Source organism: Sturnira hondurensis, unplaced genomic scaffold (assembly GCF_014824575.4).
Source record: "Sturnira hondurensis isolate 20B ecotype Veracruz unplaced genomic scaffold, ASM1482457v3 Scaffold0008916, whole genome shotgun sequence".
NCBI classification, from domain to species: Eukaryota; Metazoa; Chordata; class Mammalia; order Chiroptera; family Phyllostomidae; genus Sturnira; species Sturnira hondurensis.
In genome coordinates, this window is record NW_028081547.1 from 463105 (window position 1) to 483829 (window position 20725).

Consider the following 20725-nt stretch of genomic DNA (forward strand, 5'->3'; position numbering starts at 1 on the left):
TACTTGTTTCCCGTGATCAACTACAAACAAGATGTTTGGCCTGAAGAAATGTCCCCAGGAGGTTTTTCCCCACCACCCTCTTTATCCAGGCCTTTGGTGTGTGTGCACGCACATGTGTTTGGCTGTACGGTGAGGGAGGAGAGGCTGGACCCCTGTGTGCATCTCTCGGCCTGGAGGGGCCCTCACTGTCCTACCTTATTGTGATACTGCAGCATTTGAGTGATGATTCTTATCTTCGGATGGTAGTTCTTTATGGAGATCACTCTGAAACAGAAAAAACCAAAGCTGAGGCAGGGTTTGCCTTACCCTTGGAGTCTGATAACAATTAATGTGATTGCAATTAAATGCAGAGAGTGTGGTGCCAGCAGCCAGGGCCATCCTGAGGGGTTGCAGGCACTGGACCAAGTTAAACTGTGTTTCCACCACCGTACCCTGTGGTAGTGTGACAAAGAAACCACACAACTGTCACAGACTGTGTCTCAGGCACAAAAGAGGAGAGAGGCCTTGTGATGTCTTGGCGATGGATGGTATGTGAGTGTGTGTGTGTGTGTGTGTGTACTGGGGGTGGGGGTTCCAGAACAAGGGTCAGGATTCATTGCCTATTGAGGCATCTAAAGAAAGCAAGACCAATTCCTGGGGCCATGGGAGGTTTGCAATCTCATGCCCTGGGGAAGAGAGCCTAGAAACAATTTGCTAGGAGTCTAATTCCTCAAATTAATAATTTGAGACAACAATGACAAATCAAATGATTCTAATTGTTGTACACATGGCCACTCACAAAAATGATCTCTAAGCAGAGCCCTTAAGTTAGGATCGACAGATCAGCCTTCCATAGCTAATAGCTACCTAAACGATGACTTCAATGGTGGTTAGAGATGGAAGGCAAGGCCTTCCAGAGGTCCTGATTTGGTGGAAAAATCTCTCCAAAATGCCCTCAGGCCAACTCAGGATTAACCACTGTCCACCCCTCCCCTTCTGTTTGTTTGACAATCCCTGAGCGGAAAGGGGAGGGGCCAGGAGCAGAGGAACATGAACACCTGGACTCCAGTCCCAGCTATTGTACTAACGAACTGGGTGACCTTCCGGAAATTCTGGTCCTCTGTGACTGTTTCCTCATCTGGACATTGGGGGCAACAGTACCTGCTTTATTTATTTCACAGGGTTGGTATGAAAAGCAAAATGAGAGACCAGATGTGAAAATGCTTTGAAATCATTAAAAGCTCTCTCCACGTGTAAGTTATGGTTTTTGTCATTACCGACTCTGTCAGAGGTGACATTGTACATTTCCTTCTGTGACAGGGAAGGCTAACGAATGGAATCCACAGAAAGGCCACCTCCTAAGCCTACTCAGAAATGCAAGTGCATTTATTATGACCACCCCCACAAACTTCCCACCAAGAAACGCCATGCTCCCTTCTTTTTTGTGCAAAGATGGGGAAAAGGCAGCCAGGAAGCAGCTTTGTCTGAAAAGCTACCACTTGTGAATTTAGGAAACAGATCACACATAAGTCCCTCGTGCACAAACTCACCCTGGGCTATTGCACTTGAAGGATTTCATTTTATTTTTGAAAAAGTGTTGCTTTGGCCCATGCTTATAACTCAAGGACTTTGAGCCTTTGTCAGCCCTCTGAATTCAGTTCACAGCATCAGCCGGTTTTCTGCATTAGCTCATTTCAAATGGATCTTTGACATTTTAATTTCAAAAGGGGCAGATTGGTCTCATTATATTAAGGAGGAAGGAGGCTTATACAAATAAAGGAAAGACAAAGCCCATTTTTAACCATGGATCTCCCATTTCCTTTTGCTGCCCAGCCGTTAATTCTCATTCTGGTTAATAGATGGCTTAATTACATTTCTGATACTACAATACTTTGTTCAGGAATCTTTATGCCTTGGCATCCTGCCTCTCACCCTGGTAACCTATATGTCTTCACTTTAACCCTATCACAGTTAGGGCTTATATAAAATATTGTGATTAAGAGAAATGCCCATTTCAAAGCTAGTATCATTTCAATTAGTCACTTTTGAATGCGGGGGCGGGGTGTGGGGGGGGGGTGGCCAGTACCAGCCTCAAACTTTTTGTGAGGTCAACACATTAAGCTCCATCTTCTTTTGATTTTTTGGATGAAATTTTGAAGATAAAGAGGCCTAGTTCCTTAAAGGCTACACGTTTATCACTTCCAATGATACAAAAACCTAGTGAAGGATGGAACTCCTAGTTCAAGGAAAGGGCAGACTGACCCACCTCAAGACAGGGCTGTTGTAGTCACTTTCCAGCTGTGACTAGTTAAGGGGTGGACCCATCTCCCTGCAGCCTGGCAAGTCCAATGCTTACAAGACTTCAGGCATTGACTTCCTCAAAACGACTGCACTAATCATATTGCCAAAGAAAAGCGAATGCAAAGAGAACATCGCGCCAGATGTCACTTGCCAGACACAAGGACCAGATGCTGAGGGGAGGACTTGCTCACCCGAAACGCAGGGAGGAATTCCCCCACCTCACTGATGGGGAGGCTCATGTCACTTGGGGCCACTGATTAAAGGCAAAGAAAGGAGATGGGAGCACTGCGATGATGCAAAGGCAACTTCCCAACCCTGTACCTCGGGGAAATCCCAAGACATAGTAAACCAAGCTGCAGGGAGAAGGGAATCTTTGTCTAGACCCCAAAGATGGCTGTTTGCAATTAGGCAAGAGTTCCTGGGAATATAGTCGGAATGAAATGTTTTCTCTTAGTTCATCTCTTCTCCAGAAGGTTCTCCTTATTATTCCCTCCCAGCTTTCTTAACCACTCTGCTATAGGAAAGAAGAATTCAAAGGGGCTTTAACTATCTGGAGCAAAACAGCTTAACTTTTGAGACATTTCATAGACACAAGATGTCTGGAATTTGGGTCTGTGAAAGAACAAACAGGGAGCAAGTTTCTTCTGACATACTAAAGAGCAGGAACTGAAATGCTAAAGAGCAGTGGCCTTAGACAGGCTCAGCCCATTTGTAGGAAGTTACTGAGAAGGGTTCTCCAAAGAGTGCCCACCCCCCAGTGGATGTTCTATAAAAATGGGGCTGGGGGCTTAGAGTCAAACAGTTTTGAAAACTCTCTATAGCACATTGTCTTAAAAATTCATATTTGTATTAAAAGCAACGAGAAAGTATTCCGTGAACAAAATTATTTCACTTGGGGGAACTGGTTGAAACAAACTCATGGGTAAATGAACTCCTCTTTGTGGGTGACATTAATCACGATGCCATAGACACACTTGGAAAGCTCTAACATGGGGCTTCTCACGCTGGGCCCTATTCACACTCTGGCCAGATAATTCCCTGCTGTGGGGAGCTGTCTTTCGCATTACAGGATGATGAGCAGCATTACTGGTCTCTGCCCACCAGACAAGAGCAGGACTCTCCCCTAGTTATGACAACCAAGAACATCTCAGGGTGTTTCAAAATGTCCTGAGAGACAAAACCACTACTAATTAAGGTATCTCAGATCCATTCCCCCTTGGGAAACATGGTACCTTATTTCAGGCTTATGCCCACTGAAGTTTATCTTTCCTTTCCTAGTTCTGTCTAAAGGATCTCAAACTCAAGGTCCCAGAGCTTCCATCTTCTAAGAATGAACTTCCTGTTGGCAATGCCTTGTGGCATTGCCCTCCACACCTGCCACAGCTTCGGCTCCACCTAGGCATGTACGAGTGGTGGGTAGCTTATGGGGGAGATGGTGCTCTGCAGGGAACCCAAAAGAGCACCAAGCCCAGGGCCTTCTCTGGCCTCCCCGAGTTTACCTCATGATGTTGGAGGCATCTTCAGCATCAGGGTCAGCGCAGTACTTATTGGCAAGGATGAGGCACGCATCTGCTGACTCTATCTAAGACACCGAAAGGAAAATCAAAGAACACAAACATATAAATAGCCATGCTTGGTGGCAGACTCTCTCTTTTAGCAGCTCTTGGGCAACCTGGCACTTTGCAAGAAAAATTTTTTAAAAGAGTCCCGAGAGATTATAGTTTTTGTCAAAAGTGTAGGTTGCAAGTTCTTGTTATGATATAAACAATTCATCTTATTTCTCTTGAAGGGCACAACATGTACCTTGGTAATTATACTGTTCCTTTTACAGTCTCTTACATGTGAACTTTCCAGATTTCTTTAAATAACTATTAACTAAGCCTTTTGGCCCATGCACCCCCAACCCCTAGCGCCATCGTCTGCACCATCACCCGAACTTTTCTAGGTGAGAAATGGAGTTAGGTGGACTACCTCCCTCCTCTCAGGTTACCAAGTTGACTGAGGAGTTGGAGATTCAGTAACTCAGACTCCAAAGTCCTTCCTCTAACCTTCCTCACACCTTAAGAAATGAGAGGAAATGAGAACCCTGAATCCAATAATAGCTCAGTATTCAACTGGCATTCAGATATTCAAAAGACAACAAACCTGTACGAATAAAATGATGTTTACAGACTATCTCCAACTACAACCTACTGACTTATCTACACATGAGCCAAAACTAATTTATTCCTGTGAGCTGTGCTAATAATTACTTACGTCTAAATTAGGTCTAAGGACAATAACTGTTTGCTCTAAGTTTTCCTAGGCTTTCACATTAGCCCTGACTTGGGTCCAGTCTGGGTAAGACTAACATTAACTGGACCTGTAAGTATGAGACTTCGCATGCCGGCTCAACCCTGCAATCTGTCCTGCTTGGTATGCTCTACCTAACATGCCAGTCCTGCAGCTGGAGGAGGGCATGGCTTTCTCCTTGGTATGTGACCCAAGGGTCTCTAGTTTTCCTTAATAATCCAAATCATTTACCCAAATCCTATTGGCTTATTCGTGTTTGCCAATGACACTATGTACTTAACTATGTGGTGGCCACAGTTAGCATTTACATGTCAGTGGATTCACTGAAGTGGATTCACATGTAGATAAGTCAGTGGATTCACTGACATGTAAATATTAATCTATACTCACTGCTGTGCAAATGTTGAGTGTGCTTACAAAACGGATACAACATGAGTAAAGTAGCAGATGCCATTTTGCTGTAGCCCATTCCCTTACAAGAGGAATCCACGTTAGCACATTCTGGAAAGAAGAATGAGCCCATTACCGACTGGTACTGGCTACCTGTATGTCTAGCTTTGCACCTTAATCTTTGGTGGAGATAAAAAGGAAGCTAAAAATGTTTCATGGCTTGCTAAAATTTTATTTTGCATTTTATAGTTAATGATCCTTTCTGATAAAAATGATGACTTTCAGAGCTATGGTGAGACCAATTTAAGTATTCAAGATGGGAAAAACTCGATTATTATGTTGTGAATGAGACCAGTCTACCTCCTCTAGCAGTGCCAACACTGAGGGAACTAGCAGAACAAATTTCATGTTAGGACTAGTTCAAGTGTGCACAGCTTACAGGTGAGCCCCCAGGTGCCAGCAGAACGAAGTCCTGGGGCCAAAGGCAGGGTGATGTCAAGGCTGGTGGTTTCTGACTTATGAGGGGTTGAGAGGTGACTCATCACTACCATCCTGAGGCATATGACCCTCACCAGAGTCAGGCACCACCCCCCTCTTCAGACGGAGTAAAAGCAGAAGTCACTTCTTCCTTCTTACCTTGACTCTTGCAAGATCATGTGGATTGAGGACTGAACCCTGATAAAATTCCACCTGAGTAAAATGTCGTTTGAATAGAGCTTCAAGCTCCAGATTAGGAGAAATGCTGTGCAGGGGGAGAAAACACGGCCATTAGCATGACGGACTCAGGTATTTCAGCCTCCACAGCCTCCCCTCTCTTGACTTCCACAGAGGAGGACTTGAATAAAGACTTTCACCTCCAAAGCAACCCCTGCACTTGTCATAAATAAAAGGGTCACATTCAAGAGAGGTAAAACCCTAGCCCAACTGCAAAGTAAAACCAACACCAAGGTGGAATCAACAGGCTCCCGAGTTTCTGCAAAGCCTAATAAGCATGGGGCAAAATGTCTTTGGATTCATTATAAGTAGAGTCCCTATTTGATGAGTAGAGAAACTGAGGCTGTCACATCAGTGATTAGCCAAAGGTCCCCTGGCAAAACTTCCTGCTTCTATCAGGAGCCTTTTCCCTGTTTTTCCAGCTCCTGGACTTCTCATCCCATAGGGACTGAATCAAAAAATGTCCCCTCTGACCAGCAGCACACAGAGCTCCTTTACTCTCAGTGCTGTTCTTGGTTCCCACCTGTGTACTGTATCCATCATTCTTACAGCCGAGCTGTAAAGACATCTTTCCCACTGGGGGATAAAGATTAAATCAGTGATAACAATCATTATGATAACTATTTATTTATTAATTCCGGAGAGATGAAAAATACCTGCTTTCTTCATGGTATGATACTAGGCACTGGGAGATCATTAAAACCGACTAGGCGCCAAGAACTGTATTAATCAACACTTGGCTAACATTTATTAAGTACCTAATAAAAATAAATTTTAGTGTTTTCAGCATTTACTATATAGCAAATATGATTCTAAACACTTGACAAGTAGGAACTCATTTAAATCTCAAAACAACCCTGGAGGAAGGTATGATATTAACACAAAGCTTCAGGAGATGAATTAACTTGGGCCACCGACTGTCACGACTGTCACGCTGACACTAACCGATGTAGAGGAGACAGGGGTGAGTCCTAACAATGGAAGCATAAGAAGCCAACTTGTTGATTCAGACCAAACCCCTGGGTGAGAGCAGAGTAGCTGCCTGTATACACCGGGCCAGTCTTCCAGATCCTACACGAACTGTGCTTCTTTCCTGACTCCTGCCTTAGTAATAAAGAAGCGGAGGTCCCTCCCCAGCACACGGGCCCCCGGCCATTCTGCCACTTGATTAGACTGACTTCAGTAAGCTAATTCAGTGTCCATACTGTGCTCTATCTAATGTTGCACACGTGTTACGCTTGAAATGTTCAACCAACATGAAGGCAGAACCTGCGCACTATACTTCTCTCGGGCCTTCTAAAATGCTCAGGAGAAGACAGGCCCCACGGCTGAGAGTCAGCGGCTAAGCACCAAATCCATTTGTGGGTTCTGCTCTGAGGCCCGTGGCCTGGCCAGTCTTTTCAGAACTTGAAGAGGTCGGTGCTGAGGAGAAAAATGCCAGGGCTCAAACATGGCGGCCAGTTTGGTGAAATGCCCACAGAAAGAGGATGAACAGAATGGGCGCCTGCAGGGAAATCCTGGAGCAGGCCTGAGTCCCGGGCGGTCAACGCTGCATCAAGCCAACGCCAGCACGTAAGCTCTGTGCCTCCCACCACTTAAGGCTAGGGCTAGCCCCTTCACAGCCCCTCTCCACAAAAGAAGTCAGTGCAACCCATGTCAGCAGGCTCGAGCCACACCCCTCCCCCCCAACCTTTCATCCTTGGAGCAGACTACTTTTTACTTCAAAGGGGAATGTGACAAAGCTTAAAATGTCAACAGCACTGAGCAGAGGGGAGCTACTTTGCCTTCCTCATCTATAAAACAAACAAAGAAGACCTAACTTCTAAATTGATTATGTGACCTAATATATCTTATCTTTCACAGTACAAGCTCACATTTATTGAGCAGTTACTTCCTAAGAGTTCCTTCTTTCCATCCTCACAATAGCCCAAGGAGGCTGATAGGAACCATGATGATCTCCTGGTCTTATGGATGTGGAAACTGAGGCTCAGAGAAGATAAGTAACTTGTTCAACAAGTAATTGGTTGAGTCAAGATTCACATCAGATGTTCTAAGTCCAGAGCTCGTACTTAACTCCTGTTGATCACAGGAGAGACTGTATGTGCCGTGATTAGCAAGCACGCTCCCCCACTGGAGGTTTCTAGGAACCACAGTTGTCGTTGTTATTATCATCCCCTTACGCCCCGCTTCCTGTAAGGCCTGTGCCTTCTGTGGTCACCGTGTCACTCTGGCACTCCTGAAGCATCCACGGCATTCTGCTAATCATCCCACACCAGACACTGCGGACACATCTGGATCACAGAGATCCAGACGGCCGAGGGGACAGTGATGGTGTGTGTGACCCATAATAAACTCCAGAACTGCCTTCACAGAGGCAGGGGCTGCTCTCACCACTGAGTTAGTGTGCCGTTTCCACGTCCACTGGTTGACACTGTCCTCTCCAGTGAAGCCAGAAGGGACTGTGACTCACTCATCCCTGCTCTGCTCCCCCAGCGCCACCCCCAGACCTTCACTCCTCAGCCGTATCCCCCTCAAGGTGGGAGTCTTGTTGAGTGGAGGAGGGTCTTGAAACAACAGGGGCCTCTTACTTGTGAAGAAAGACGATCTCCACGTTGACATCATCCCGGTCCTTGTGCAGAAAGTCCTTCAGGAAGTTGGAAACACTCTCCAGAGTGATGTGTCCACAGACCACAATGTGCCTGAATGGGAGAGGCCAGTTAGAAGAGGCCAGCCCGGCCATGACCCAGGCACCCACTCCCAGCAGGACAGAGGAAGCGCGCAGCTGCAGGAAAGCGTCCGTCACCCCCCTCCCCCGGCCTCCACGAAAGCCCAGCTCCTGTCCCCAGAGGCCTGTGAGGCAAAGCAGCGGTGCTGGCAGGTGCTCAGTGACTCCTCGACGGAAAAGGCATATGGCTTCTCACCTGATGCTGCACAAAATCCTATTAAAAGCCCAACCGTTTGGCCAAGCGGTTTTATGCATTTAACAATAAGTGACATTATGCTTGCGCTTAAATGCTGCATTATCAAGTCCCTTGCAGATTCATATCTCTCCCTTTCTGCCCACAAAGCGTCCTCCGGGGAGATTTACTGAATGAGTCTTGGTTTATGACATAGAGCTTATCAGGTAATGAGATAACAAATCTTGCTGAAACGATGATTTTGTGTGTAAGAAAGCGAACTTTTATCAGGGTGGCTAATGTGCAGCTTGACACGTTATGGGCTCTGCTGGCCATAAGCAGTAAAAAGGAAAATTTTGCATTTTTCTGCCATAACTCCTCCGACAATGGGGGCATGTAACACTTTACAGTAAGTGAGCATTACTCAGGGCTAAATGGGGACAGGACGCCTATGGAATCGTAGATCAGGCCGCAGATCTGTGTGTCCCCAGACAGCTGCTTCCTTAGGGTGGCAGAGATTTCTCTGAGAGCCGAAGGAACTGACCTCAAGATGGAGAGAAGCTAGGAAGAGATGAGGCTGGCATTATTTCCACTCTTCCAGGGTAGTCTGGACTTCCAATTCTGGAGACAGTGGCTCCCCCCGAGGAGAGGAGCCCCTCTTCCAGAACTACGGCAACAAGCATCCCCCCTCCATCTGTGGGCTTCTGGACCAACCTGACTTTAACACCAGGCTATACTGAGGCCTCTTATATTCACTACACAGTGCTTATTCAGGACTAAGTACTTTGGTGTAAGAGTTAGCCCCAGGACCAAAAGTCAGAGACTGACTGCACAGATGAAACCTGCTGGCTTACAGTAAAGGGGCTGTGGAAAGGGGCTCAGCCCAGGTCCCTGTGCCCCTCGGGCTGATAGTGACAAAGGCTGAATATCTGGCTGGCCTGTGAGGCATGGGCAGGTGGCAAACATGAAGCACAGTAATTCTGTGGGAAATTTCAAAATGGCCAGGCCCCTTGCACTTGGTAATTGCTCGGTGCACATTCCAATAAGGCAGAAAGCGCATGGCTGGAGGCAGCTCATAATAGGAGGCAGTGATGATCACTTATGCAATGTTCCATTAGATGCCATTACAAGAGCCTGCCCTTTCGTTGTAATTTGGTGCTTGACTAAGTATGTGAGAATAATGCAGTAAACTCATTGGTGAAAGGATAATGATGCAGAACAAAGAGTAAATCAATAATACGCACATTGCAGTTAATAACATCACCATTATGAACTGTTATTGTTACGGAGCTGTACTTAGTGATCGGCGAGCGGAGGGCATCCCGGGGAGGGAAGAGTGTCCACAGCTCCCTCAGACAAGACATTTGCACAGGATCGCCGTGCTCTCTGGCCAGCCGCTGCTTGGTCAAGGGAGATCCCTTGGCCACCCATGCAAATGTTATGCTCAAAATCCATATGACTAACACCTTCCTAAAATACACAGTATTCAGAGTACATGGTGTAAATCAAACACCTGGATTATATACATTTTTAGTGCACCTTAAAATGTTGCCTGTGGCACATGTGCATTTGTATGGACAAAACAGGCTGCTCGTGAATTTGCATGATCTGACCAAGATTTCTGATTTTGAACTTGCCAAGTTTGTTCAGAAATGGACTAAGAAACAGGACCTCCCTCCCGACCCCTTCACAAATGACAGCGGGGTTGCTTAGGGCAATTCTAATACTTTCTGCCCACAAATTTCCATGATTTGGAAGACCAGCACCCTAGCCAGGTGGCTCAGTGGATTGGAACATCGCCCCATACACCAAAAGGTTGCAGGCTGATTTCTAGTCAAGGCACACACCTGGACTGGGGGTTCAATTCCCAGTAGGAGCATGTACGGGAGGCAACCAAGGGATGTTCCCCTCTCATATCAATGTTCCTCTCTCTCTCTCTCTCTCTCTCTGTCTCTCTGTCTCTCTGTCTCTCTCTCTCTCTCTCTCCCCCCACTTCCTCTCTAAAATCAATCAACATATTCTAGGGTGAGGACTAAAAATGAGTGAATGAGTGAACAGACCAGCACGATCCAAGGTAAGGGTACCTCCACAGGACTGACCTTGGTTTCACCTGGATGTGAAAGTATGTTGTATTCCATTTCACGCTCTGCCACCAAGGATGTGTGTGATCCTGGGCAAGCTTCTTCCCCCATTCAATACACGCGGGAACTGAGATGTTGAAACCCCCAGCCAGCCTCCTGCCCCAGGCATTACAAAGCTTATAGTTCGACACCAGCATAAGCCCAGTTATTATTCAAAGCTGAACTACTCAAATCAATGAGAGGGCCAGAGAAATGCCTGGACATTCATCCTTCCTATCCTGTATGCAAAGAACTGAATGAATATCTGCCAGCATTCCCTCTTCCTCTTTTAAAATCATTCATCTCGAGGACGGATGTGTGAGAAGCCGAGAAGAAGGAGGTGAGTTCGCCCTCTCACCCTTGAATCAAAGACCCAGCCAGCTGATTTATTCAGCCTTAGAAAGAGTCAGGGTTCTCTTAGTTGAAAATGTGCTGGGTACATATAAAATATATTCCAATGCAATCAATATTATCCCTTAAGCCTTTAATTAGCTTTCACTTCTCTCAAGAAGCAGACAAATGCTGGCAGAAGAAAGAAGAAGAAAAATGGACTTTTCTCATTTGGTGTTGGCTGTCCAATACCATTCTAGACAATTTAAAATATATATCTTTTAGCTACAGCATGATTTCTAGGGTAGAGATCAGTCTTTATCAAAAAGGGAGGTAAAAAATCTTCCTTCAAACATAATTGGTATTTCTGCTCAGAAAAAGAGAGATTGATTGAAAGCAGATCGCCTCTTTGCCCAAGGAGAGTTATTAGACGCATTATCATGGCAACCTTGGGGGACCCATATTGTTCCAATCTGTCCCATATCTGATTTGGAGATTTACGGCTTCCCCCTTTTGTGCCAGTAATCATTTCCCTCTATTTTGTTTTCCATACAGTGAAAGTTATCAAGGAACCCACATACTGAAAATGTTTGAATGCAGTTAGAATTGATGGATGGGGAGAGGCCGCCCTTCTAACTCAGCATCTGCATTAGAAGGTCGGCCCCCACTAGCCCTCATCTGCGGACACGCCAAGGGCCGTGCAACGAGTGCAAGGGATGGATGGTGAAAGAGGAAATGTTTATTTCTCAGAAATATTTTCAGGAGCTGAACATTCCAGAGGCAGTAGTTTGGGGAAGGATGTTATTGAGGGGAGAAGAGAAACAGAGTTTCTTGTATCTTCAACAATTGAAAATATCATTGAAAATGCTCTAAGATTGAGAGCAGGGTGTGCTGTCCTCAGAAGCAGAGTAATGGTTGTTAACAGTGTGTGATTTGAAGAATGCCAAAAAGATCCTCATCCAAAATTACCTGTGTCAGGTTCTGTGACACCTACAAACCTACCTGCCGTGTGAGACTGCCACTCTGAGAGCCCTGTGGTGGCTCAGTTCAGAGACTGAACCACTAAACGGTCTTGGGCAAGGTACCAATTCTGCATTTTATAACTTTGAATTCAGAATCTCTGAGGGGCCGGAGGATTTATTTAAATGGGCAATACATGTGATAGCCCAGTCAAGGTCTGGCTCATGGTTAGCATTAAATGGTAGGATTCATGTGACGCCTGTAAATCAATATGCAGCAGACACAAAATGCTCTGTGTCCCATTTAATCTCACCTAATCCTCAGACAACCCTGTGTCTGTTACCTGCATCTTCTCAGACAACCTCTCTGAACGTCGATTTCCTTAGGTGATGTGCCTGGGATCCCACAGCAAGTAAAAGTGACTCTCCCAGGACATGACCCAGGTCTCTGACTTTCACTCTCACTAAGAAAGATCTGATGTAGAAAGGGCACAGGATTCCGTATTTCAGCTTCTGCCCCCTCAGGACAGGCAGGGCTGGGCCATCAGGAGATCCTCCTGAACACACGGAGGAGGGGTGTCTGAGCATTCCTCCCAGGCCAGGGGAGAGGCTTAGTGTAAGGACTGGAATGGATGGAGATAAACCTCACTTAAAGCATCACAGAGACACAGCATCACTAGGTTCTGGTGGCACCTGGTCAGTCAGGCCAGGAGGCTCAAGGCGGCGAAGGCTGAGTGACCGCAGAAACTCTAAACCAGCTTTCAACTTAAGCCATGTAACTGGGCAAACCTGGGGCCCGCAAAGTGATGCAAGTATTCATTTTAGATATTACCGGCCATGTCCAGCTTAGCACTTCCTCAGCAGCCCAAGAATCCAAGGGTAACCGAAATCTAGATGCTTTGTTGACAACGGGGAACATTTAGGAAAGTTACCAATGCTGCTGCCCTCTGGAGCTCTAGGGTTGAACATTTTTAGACCACTGGCGATCACAACTGATTTCCAGTGGGCCTGGCCACCTGGTCTGTGAAGATGGCCAGCACACCTAAATCAACAACCATTTGTCATCAGATGCCCTTTCTGGTTTTTAAAGCTTTGTTTAGTTCTGTGAACAGATCTTTCTTGGGATAAACTGATGTTAATGTCTAGGATTGAAAGATCCATCTCAGATGTACAAGGAAGCATGTAACGAAAAAATAGTAGCAGATGGATTTTGTGGAAGGGATTCACTCATCCAATGGAGGCAAGCATACCCGGTTTGGGGTGAGGGCGCCACAATCATGGGCACGGCTGAATTAGAGGTGGGAAACACTAGCGGGTCGCGGTACAAGCATGGCATCAAGGGGTCGAGTGTGACTTAATCAGAACAAGAACAATGCTTGACTATTATGAACGTTGTCAGGGCTCACCAGAAAATGACCAACTACTTATTTCCTGGGTGCTTCCTCACTAAGTACATATTGGTGTTATCAAGCATCTTTAACTCCAGAATGAAATCCTACACATTCTCTACAATCACTCTGCTCCCTTCTTGGAAATGGGTCAGGAAGTGGGAAGGCCCCTGCGGAGTTGGAACCCCAGTTTTAGAACTCAGTGCCACTGGTGCCTTTCTGGATGGGCAGCTTAGGGGCACTGACTTAGGGCTGGAGGCATTAGAGGAGGGCAGAGAGGGGGACCCTAGACAAAGCTTCTCGAAGCTACAGGGAATGAATCATCCATCGCCACTGAGACTGAGCTTAGTTTAATGAGACCAAACATCTACACACTTTTAAAAAACACTCAGGTAGTGTTGCGGAGAGCCAGCAGCCTTTGAAAAAGGGACTGTGACAGTGATGGGCTCCTTTGCATGGTCTCACATGAATCTTTGTGTCAGAATTGCCCCTGGCAAGTTGTAGAGCCTAGTGCCTGCATCATTCTGATGTGGGAACTGAGGTCCAGAGAGAGATTCAGTGCCAAGTGAATGCCAGAGTGAGGGCAGACCTACCACTGTGGTTTGATGCCTTCTAAACAGAGGAAGCCATTGGTGCGCTGGAAGGAGCTCCAGTCCTGGGCAACCAAGGACAAGCCACTATAAAATGAAGAGGCCCAGACTGACTGGGCTGTGCCACAGACACTGATGAATCCTCCCACTGGGCTCCAGTTCTCTGGCCCCACCTCAGTTCATGCCATCAGCCTATACTGTCTAGACCTGCGCAACAGCTTCCTAATTCAGTTACCTGTTTATGCTCCCCACAACTGCTCCCTCCCTACCCCCAAAATGCTAAAGAGTGAGGGAAGAGGCTAATCCGACTGCAGCAGGTCTCACAAGGGGTCTTAATCTCTCTTTAGCAAAGCCTTGCTGTAGGAAGACAATGTAAAATGCACAGCTCGGGGCTGTTTATTTTTAAAGATACTATATCCATTTTTACTGGAACAAGTATAAAGAACTTGAAAAACCCATAGCTATCCTGTCACAATAAATCATACAGAGTAAATTGAAAATCCTATACAGCTTTTCCTGAATACGTTGTGCTCACTTTGTCAAGGAGGTAGATGAAATGTGGCATATATTGATCTCGATGTCTCTGTAAAACTATAATATTTATATCAAATACATATGTTAGAATCTCTTGTCTTTCTGCTGAGCCTTCTAATCATGTTTTCCTCGTCTCACATCCCCCCAATGCCTCCCACCACTGGTAGCTGCTGACTTGATGGGAATGCATGTTAAAGACTTGTCAAAAAAATTCAGCAGTGTTTTATCACATAGATAGCAGGGTGGGGTAGCAAGAGACCCCACAACCCGCATCACATCACACAGTGGTCAATACTCAAAGTACTGCCCAAAAGGAGGAAGGCTACAGCAACCTCTGCCTTCCACTTCCTCCTGTGCCAATGGCCCATCCCTAAGGATTGCCCCAAAGGGTTTCCACATGGGGATCATCGTCTGTAAACAAAGGCAAATCCGGTGGGTGGGCCCCACCCTGGACTCCAAAACTGGCTGGGCATTCCAGATCTATCTGTTGACCAATGGACTGGTTGCTTGAGTGGACGTAGCTAGGTTACCCCGCGCCACAGGACTCACAGAAGAAACTTAACAGTTAACTGTAAGCCTGTCAGAGCACTGACTGACTTGCCACCTCAGATCCACCACCACATTTCAAGTTTATGAGAGAAAAGTACATGTAAAAAGGACCAAAATGAAATCAAAACAACTCTGAGAGCACATCATCCCAAACCTTGTTTTAACTATTTCCTGCTAAAAACAAATGTTAAAAGAAGCACGCAAACAACAATAACAACAACAAAAACAAACAAACAAACAAAAAACCCAAGGAAGTTGGAAGATCATTTCCTACCTAGGGGTACATCTACTGCAGTACTTGCTAAGCACAACAGAAGGAAATGTCTTCTCCCTCCTAGTGAGGGGGAGAATGAGGTAATCATCTGATCCAGCTGTCAACAGAGTTGTTTTGGAAGAGACAGGCTGTTTTGCTAACTGGGGGGCAGAAGGTTGAGCAAACAGACCCCAACAGCGAGGCAAAGTCACCTCTGGAAAACAGCCCCAAGGTCAGAGGAGAGACTACTGGTAGCCCCAATGGAAAACCCTGAGGTGTCCTGACCAGACCAGAACCTTCTGCATGAAGCGGGTGCATCTTACCACATGCAGGTGGCCAGGACCTGAAGGCCCCTAGCGGGATCAGCATCGGCACCTCCATGATCAGACTGTGCACAAGGAACCACCCCGCATCTTCTGTAGCTGGTTGCCCAAAAGGCATTTCAGTTTAAGTCTCAAAACTAAATTCTGGGAACTTCAACATAGAAAACATTGGCCATCTAGCATGTACCCTCCCTCTTGTCAACAACCCCTCATTTTTAGTTGGGAGAATCACTCCTCCCCAACCAGGTGCAGTTCTGGGCCCTTTAATCAAGGTTCCCTGCCCAAGCTCAGCCAATCAGTGGTGCTTTTCAATCTTGAGTGGAATGATACTAAGTGCACCCTGCGGGCTGAGTGATCCTGATGGCGAGACCCTGTAGTCACAGCCCTCCTGACAGATCCCATAGCTGCTTCTCGGGGTCATCTCTGTCCTTTCTCGGATATGACTCTTCACCTTTCTCTTATTCCATAAAGTATTCCAACCTTTACAAAAAAATTTAAAATCTTCTTCTGCTTAAGTCAGCAAGAATCAGTTTCTGTTGCCTGTAACCAAACTATATCGTAAATGGCAAATTTTTTTGCCTTTAGTTTTCATTTCATTCTCACAATAACACAGGATGCAAATATTATCACCACTGTTTTAGTTTCTTTCTGCTCCTTTCCTTCCTTCCTACAAAAGGAGTTACAGGGCCTTCTTAAGTAAGCGATGCCGTAACTGCCCAACTCGCACAAATTGCTTGGGTTCTTCCTTGTCTCTCTCCCCACCCCTCATTCATTTTGCATTTTATTTATCCCATTGCTGCAGACGCACTGGCCTCTGCTCATGTTTAAGTCAGCCGGTTTTCCCTTCCAATCCTAGATGGTTCTCTGCTCTCATAGAGGGATCAGAGCACTGAAGGGCACTTCCCTCTGTTCAGATCAAAGCAGATTTGCCTCTCTTCATTTGCTAATGCTGTTTCTGAACAGAAGGGACCAAGAAAAGAGAAGATTAAGGCAACAGTCAGCTACCTCTTTGGGAATGAAGGTGAAACAGAGAGAATGGGTCCAAGCACTCAATTTTGCCAGTGGAGGGGGAAGCATGCCCGCTTGGATTTGCAAATCAAGCCCTCCCTAACACCCCTGCTAAACCATGCCTCAGGGCCCTAGAGCATAAGCCCTTGGAATTGACCCTCCCATAATGACAATCAAGTTGACACATCCTGGCCTGCTTCCCCAGCCACACCCACAGGTGTGACCCCAGCCAGGTAGCACACTCTGCTAGCCCCCCAGGCTGAGTAGAGGCAACACACTTGCATAGGCCCCAGAGGCCTCCAGCCTCTATTGTGCGCAGAACTCGGAGCTGTCCACAGCTGCCAGAGCTTGGTGAGGCTTAAGACTCCCCAGGGGAGAAAGTCTGCAATGGAGTGGAACTCAGGGTAGCATTGGCAGCTCCCCACCCTCCCAAATTTCCCTGCACCCCTCTTTCGCTGGGTCCATCATTAGACCCACAGGTTTTAGGGGCACAAATCACCTGCTGTTACCTTTTCCCTAAACTACTCCAATGGGTGCATTTAACAATGGGGATTATCAAATGCTTTTAGGAGCACCCTTCTAAAATGCTTGCAGCCTTCATGTTGCTTTATACCTTCATGATTTTATTGAATAAAATTCTTACCAAAAAAGCATTTCACTGCGATGATGCTCCTACATAATCAAGCTTCTGTTTAGCTGCCACTGACTTCTTGAATGATTCTGACTGGTCAATGTCTCAGGTACACTCCAGAGTAGCAAGAACCACAGCTTCTAGCTCACGCTTTTAAACACAGCACAGTGCCTGGAACATGGCAGGGACTCAAATAACTTTTAGTTGAGCAAATATGTTGAATGAGAGGTTTCCTAAATTTGCTCTATACGCTAGCCGACATTGGCCTTTGTGGTCAGCAGCCAAGGTCATAACACCTCTCACAGAGGTGGCATGCATGTATCCCTGAATCGCCTCCACGTCCCCTTATTGGGAAGGTATAGGGAGGGGATATCAGATTGCTTTTACTGACAGCTGGCACCCACATTTGGAGCAGTCCCTGTGGCTCTGGGGACAAGAACAGGCCATCACCGTCACGTGACACCAGAGCTAGATGAGGAGGCTGGATCCTGAGAGTCACACAGTCAGGTTCCCATGAGTTTCACATTGCATTAGCCCCCATAGATTTTTAATAAACAGAGACACTGGGCTTGGCCAGTTAGAAAGTTTCCTGGTTTACTTTCAGTGTATGATGGCAGCGGCTATGGAATGAACCCCAAATCTATTGTGCTAAGAACTGCTTTGTGCAGCTCTGGAACGACGTCCATCAGAATGAACGGCATAGGCAGGGACCGAAAACGCTGCAACTCAGTCTCGGAGGGTTTCATTCCTTCTCTAGATTTGAAATCTACCCAGCAAGGATTCATCCAATCAAATGTGAGGTTGAAGAGAAAGCGTCTTCGAGGATTATAATTAGAAAAGTCATATTCAGAATTCTTTTTTTAATGGAAGAAAGAACAGTTGAGAGCAAAATCTAGGCTTGAATGTGCTTTTTTATTTTTTTAGGCACATAGTTCATCTCCCACCTACATTTCTATTCCTGTTTGCAGAACAATAGCTGGAACATTTTGATAAGTGTGTGGAAGGGAAGAGAGACAGCAGCAACGTGTCAGGGAGGGGGGAGCTTTCATTCCATTAGTATTATCAGGAAATTGATTTAATATGCAACCAAGTCTCTTTAAATAGAGCATCAAGTTTGAAAGGGACTGAAGATGTGGCTTATAAGAATCCAAAGCAGATGCAAAGAAAGAAGCGCCCACATCCACACCCACTAAGACCCCTCTCATGGGAAAGAAATATCTGGCATATTACATTATACAACCCAGCATCTAATTGACACTTGCTTTTGGTATCTGTCCCTCGGTACTGAATTTCAGAAGTAGTCAAGGGGTCATTGTTCCAAAGTATTAGGGCAATCTCATTTTTTACCTCCCCTAAAAGTTTAATGTTAATCAAAGCAGAATGCCTAATCAGTCCAAGATGGCCTGTCAACTTGAATTATCTGTTTGTCTTCCTATTTACTGTATCTGTCTGTCCACAGTTCTTCATATCTTTGTGAAGATCGGTTATTGGGGCCTGTGTTTCCTTTTGACTTGAATGGCTACCAGATGATCCTTCTCAGTGATATGCTGATGATTTGCTAATTTACGGTTTTAAAAACTAGGAATCTGAAGACATTGCTGGGGAGTTCAGGCTGGGGCTCGCGTGGGCGTTGCAAGGAGAGGGCTGAATGGCTCACTTGTCAAGGGATGGGAGTTCGTGTACAATGCAAAGCTTCAGTCACATTTCACCCAGAACGGTGTCTGGGAAACAGAAATCACAAATGACATCTCCCAGGGAGCACCACTCCCAGGAGCAGCCCCCGATGCAGCCTGTGGAGAAGCAAGAGTGAGTGCTGCCCACGCTCCACGCACACGGGAAAGGAAGGGAAGGCCTGAGTTGCTGGGCCCGAGACAACGCCACGTGGAGTAACCTGCATCCTGTTCCCAAGTGCTGGGGCCAGGCGTTCTCAGGAACAGCGGTCATGGAAATGTTAGGGAGCAGGTGCCACCTCCAGGAGCGATAGGGGAGGTTTAAATAAGCTCGGGTTTGAACTCCCCAACCACAGTGGTGGTCCAACAACTCATCACGTGCTGCTCATGGTCGACATGGCACATTTAGAGAGTTTTATGGGGAGGGAGAAACCCATTGCCCCAGTGCCTGGCGTGTAGCGAGCACTCCACAGACACATGTGGGAGGAGTGAGGATGAAGGCATGGCTCATGTTGGTTCTCTTTTAGGTGGGGGCCTATCAGGGGTAAGTTAAATGAGTGTTTGTAAAGAAATAATTCCTGTTCCTCCACAGCAGATCATTTAAAATTCTAATTCTTAAAAAAAAAAAAAAAAAGGTCCAGAACCACTGCGGAGCAAAACCTGACTGTGGTGAAGAAAGTGAAGTGGAATTTGAATTTCATGTTGACACAAGGCAGCCAAGAAGGAGGGACTAGGAAGGGTAATTAGAAACGATCAAAGGACACAGAAGAAGATATGAGCATATTTCTGGTAAGAGGAAAGAAAGAGTAAAATAAAGAACCAGGGAAGGTCTGTGGATGCCTCACCTGGTGGGTCGGAGGAAGAGCAGTCCAGAGCCCCAGAGAGAAAGATTTTAGGACTCAGTCCCACGGAGGTAGAAGACAAGACTCATGGTAGTGAGGGGGGTTCACAAAACATGAACTTATAAAACTACAGTGTTGACTTCTTTCAGGGGTAATGAAAGCTGGGTTAAGCACTCACTGAACATGCTGTAACATCTCCGAGGTGTCAACTCCCTGGACCACTTTATTGAAGATAAATAATCCCTGTTTTGCTCTATAACAGAACCTTTGGTTTTGTCTCTGTTTTTGCTGCATATATTAAAATGTATGCCCTGTAACTTCTTTCATCCCCCCGGGCTCATTGCCTAGAACCTCCTGGAGACTGCAACCTCCGCAAGGACAGGGTCCACAGGCAGCCTGCTCATCCCAGGGAACTGCTGCATTGCTGGCACCCAACGCAACCCAGCCCTGTGCTGGGCACAGAGGTACCCAGCGGGCACCCTGCACTGAATGAATGAGCCAGTGGAGATAATAACAGCCCTGGACCGTGAGGCAGGAAACTAGCTATGCTCCAACAGTTCTTAGTTCTTGACATTTTGTTCCAAATTCCTGAATACTCTTCAAAATACAAGCACTTACATGAAAGGGCATTAAAAAAGCACTCTGTTTTCATTTTTAAATGGACACGTACGGTAGAGTCTACCCACCTCTATGGCTCTGGGGGTCTTTCCAACCCTGAGGACACATCTGAGGTTGAAGGTGGAATGCCCTCACTTTCTCCAGAAGGATGCAGCTACCCCGGCTCAAAGTTCTGAAATAAACCCAGAAAGTGTGCCTCACAGAGGATGTTCTAGGAGGAGCTCCTGCCACTCTAATTCTCACTGAAAGTTAAAAAACCAGAACCAGAGACGTGTTCTAAGCTGTGCTGCAGAACAAGCAAGGAATTGAAGGGAACAGGTAGATATGTCCACCAGGG

The 20725-nt window shown here is 46.2% G+C and overlaps 1 protein-coding gene across 9 annotated transcripts in view; it reads right to left on the reverse strand.

Moving 5' to 3' along the window:
* Positions 1-20725, reverse strand: part of KCNMA1 (potassium calcium-activated channel subfamily M alpha 1) — a 728885-nt gene that overhangs the window by 198195 nt on the left and 509965 nt on the right. For 8 of the 9 annotated variants that reach the window (XM_037056365.1, XM_037056367.1, XM_037056369.1 and 5 more), the window contains exons 10-13: positions 8265-8375; positions 5599-5704; positions 3780-3862; positions 195-264 (exon numbers count right to left, since the gene is read on the reverse strand). In XM_037056365.1, the coding sequence (XP_036912260.1) occupies positions 195-264; positions 3780-3862; positions 5599-5704; positions 8265-8375 (370 nt within the window). Of the gene's footprint in view, positions 1-194; positions 265-3779; positions 3863-5598; positions 5705-8264; positions 8376-20725 lie in introns of those variants that run through there. The other variant, XM_037056364.1, reaches the window with a different exon arrangement.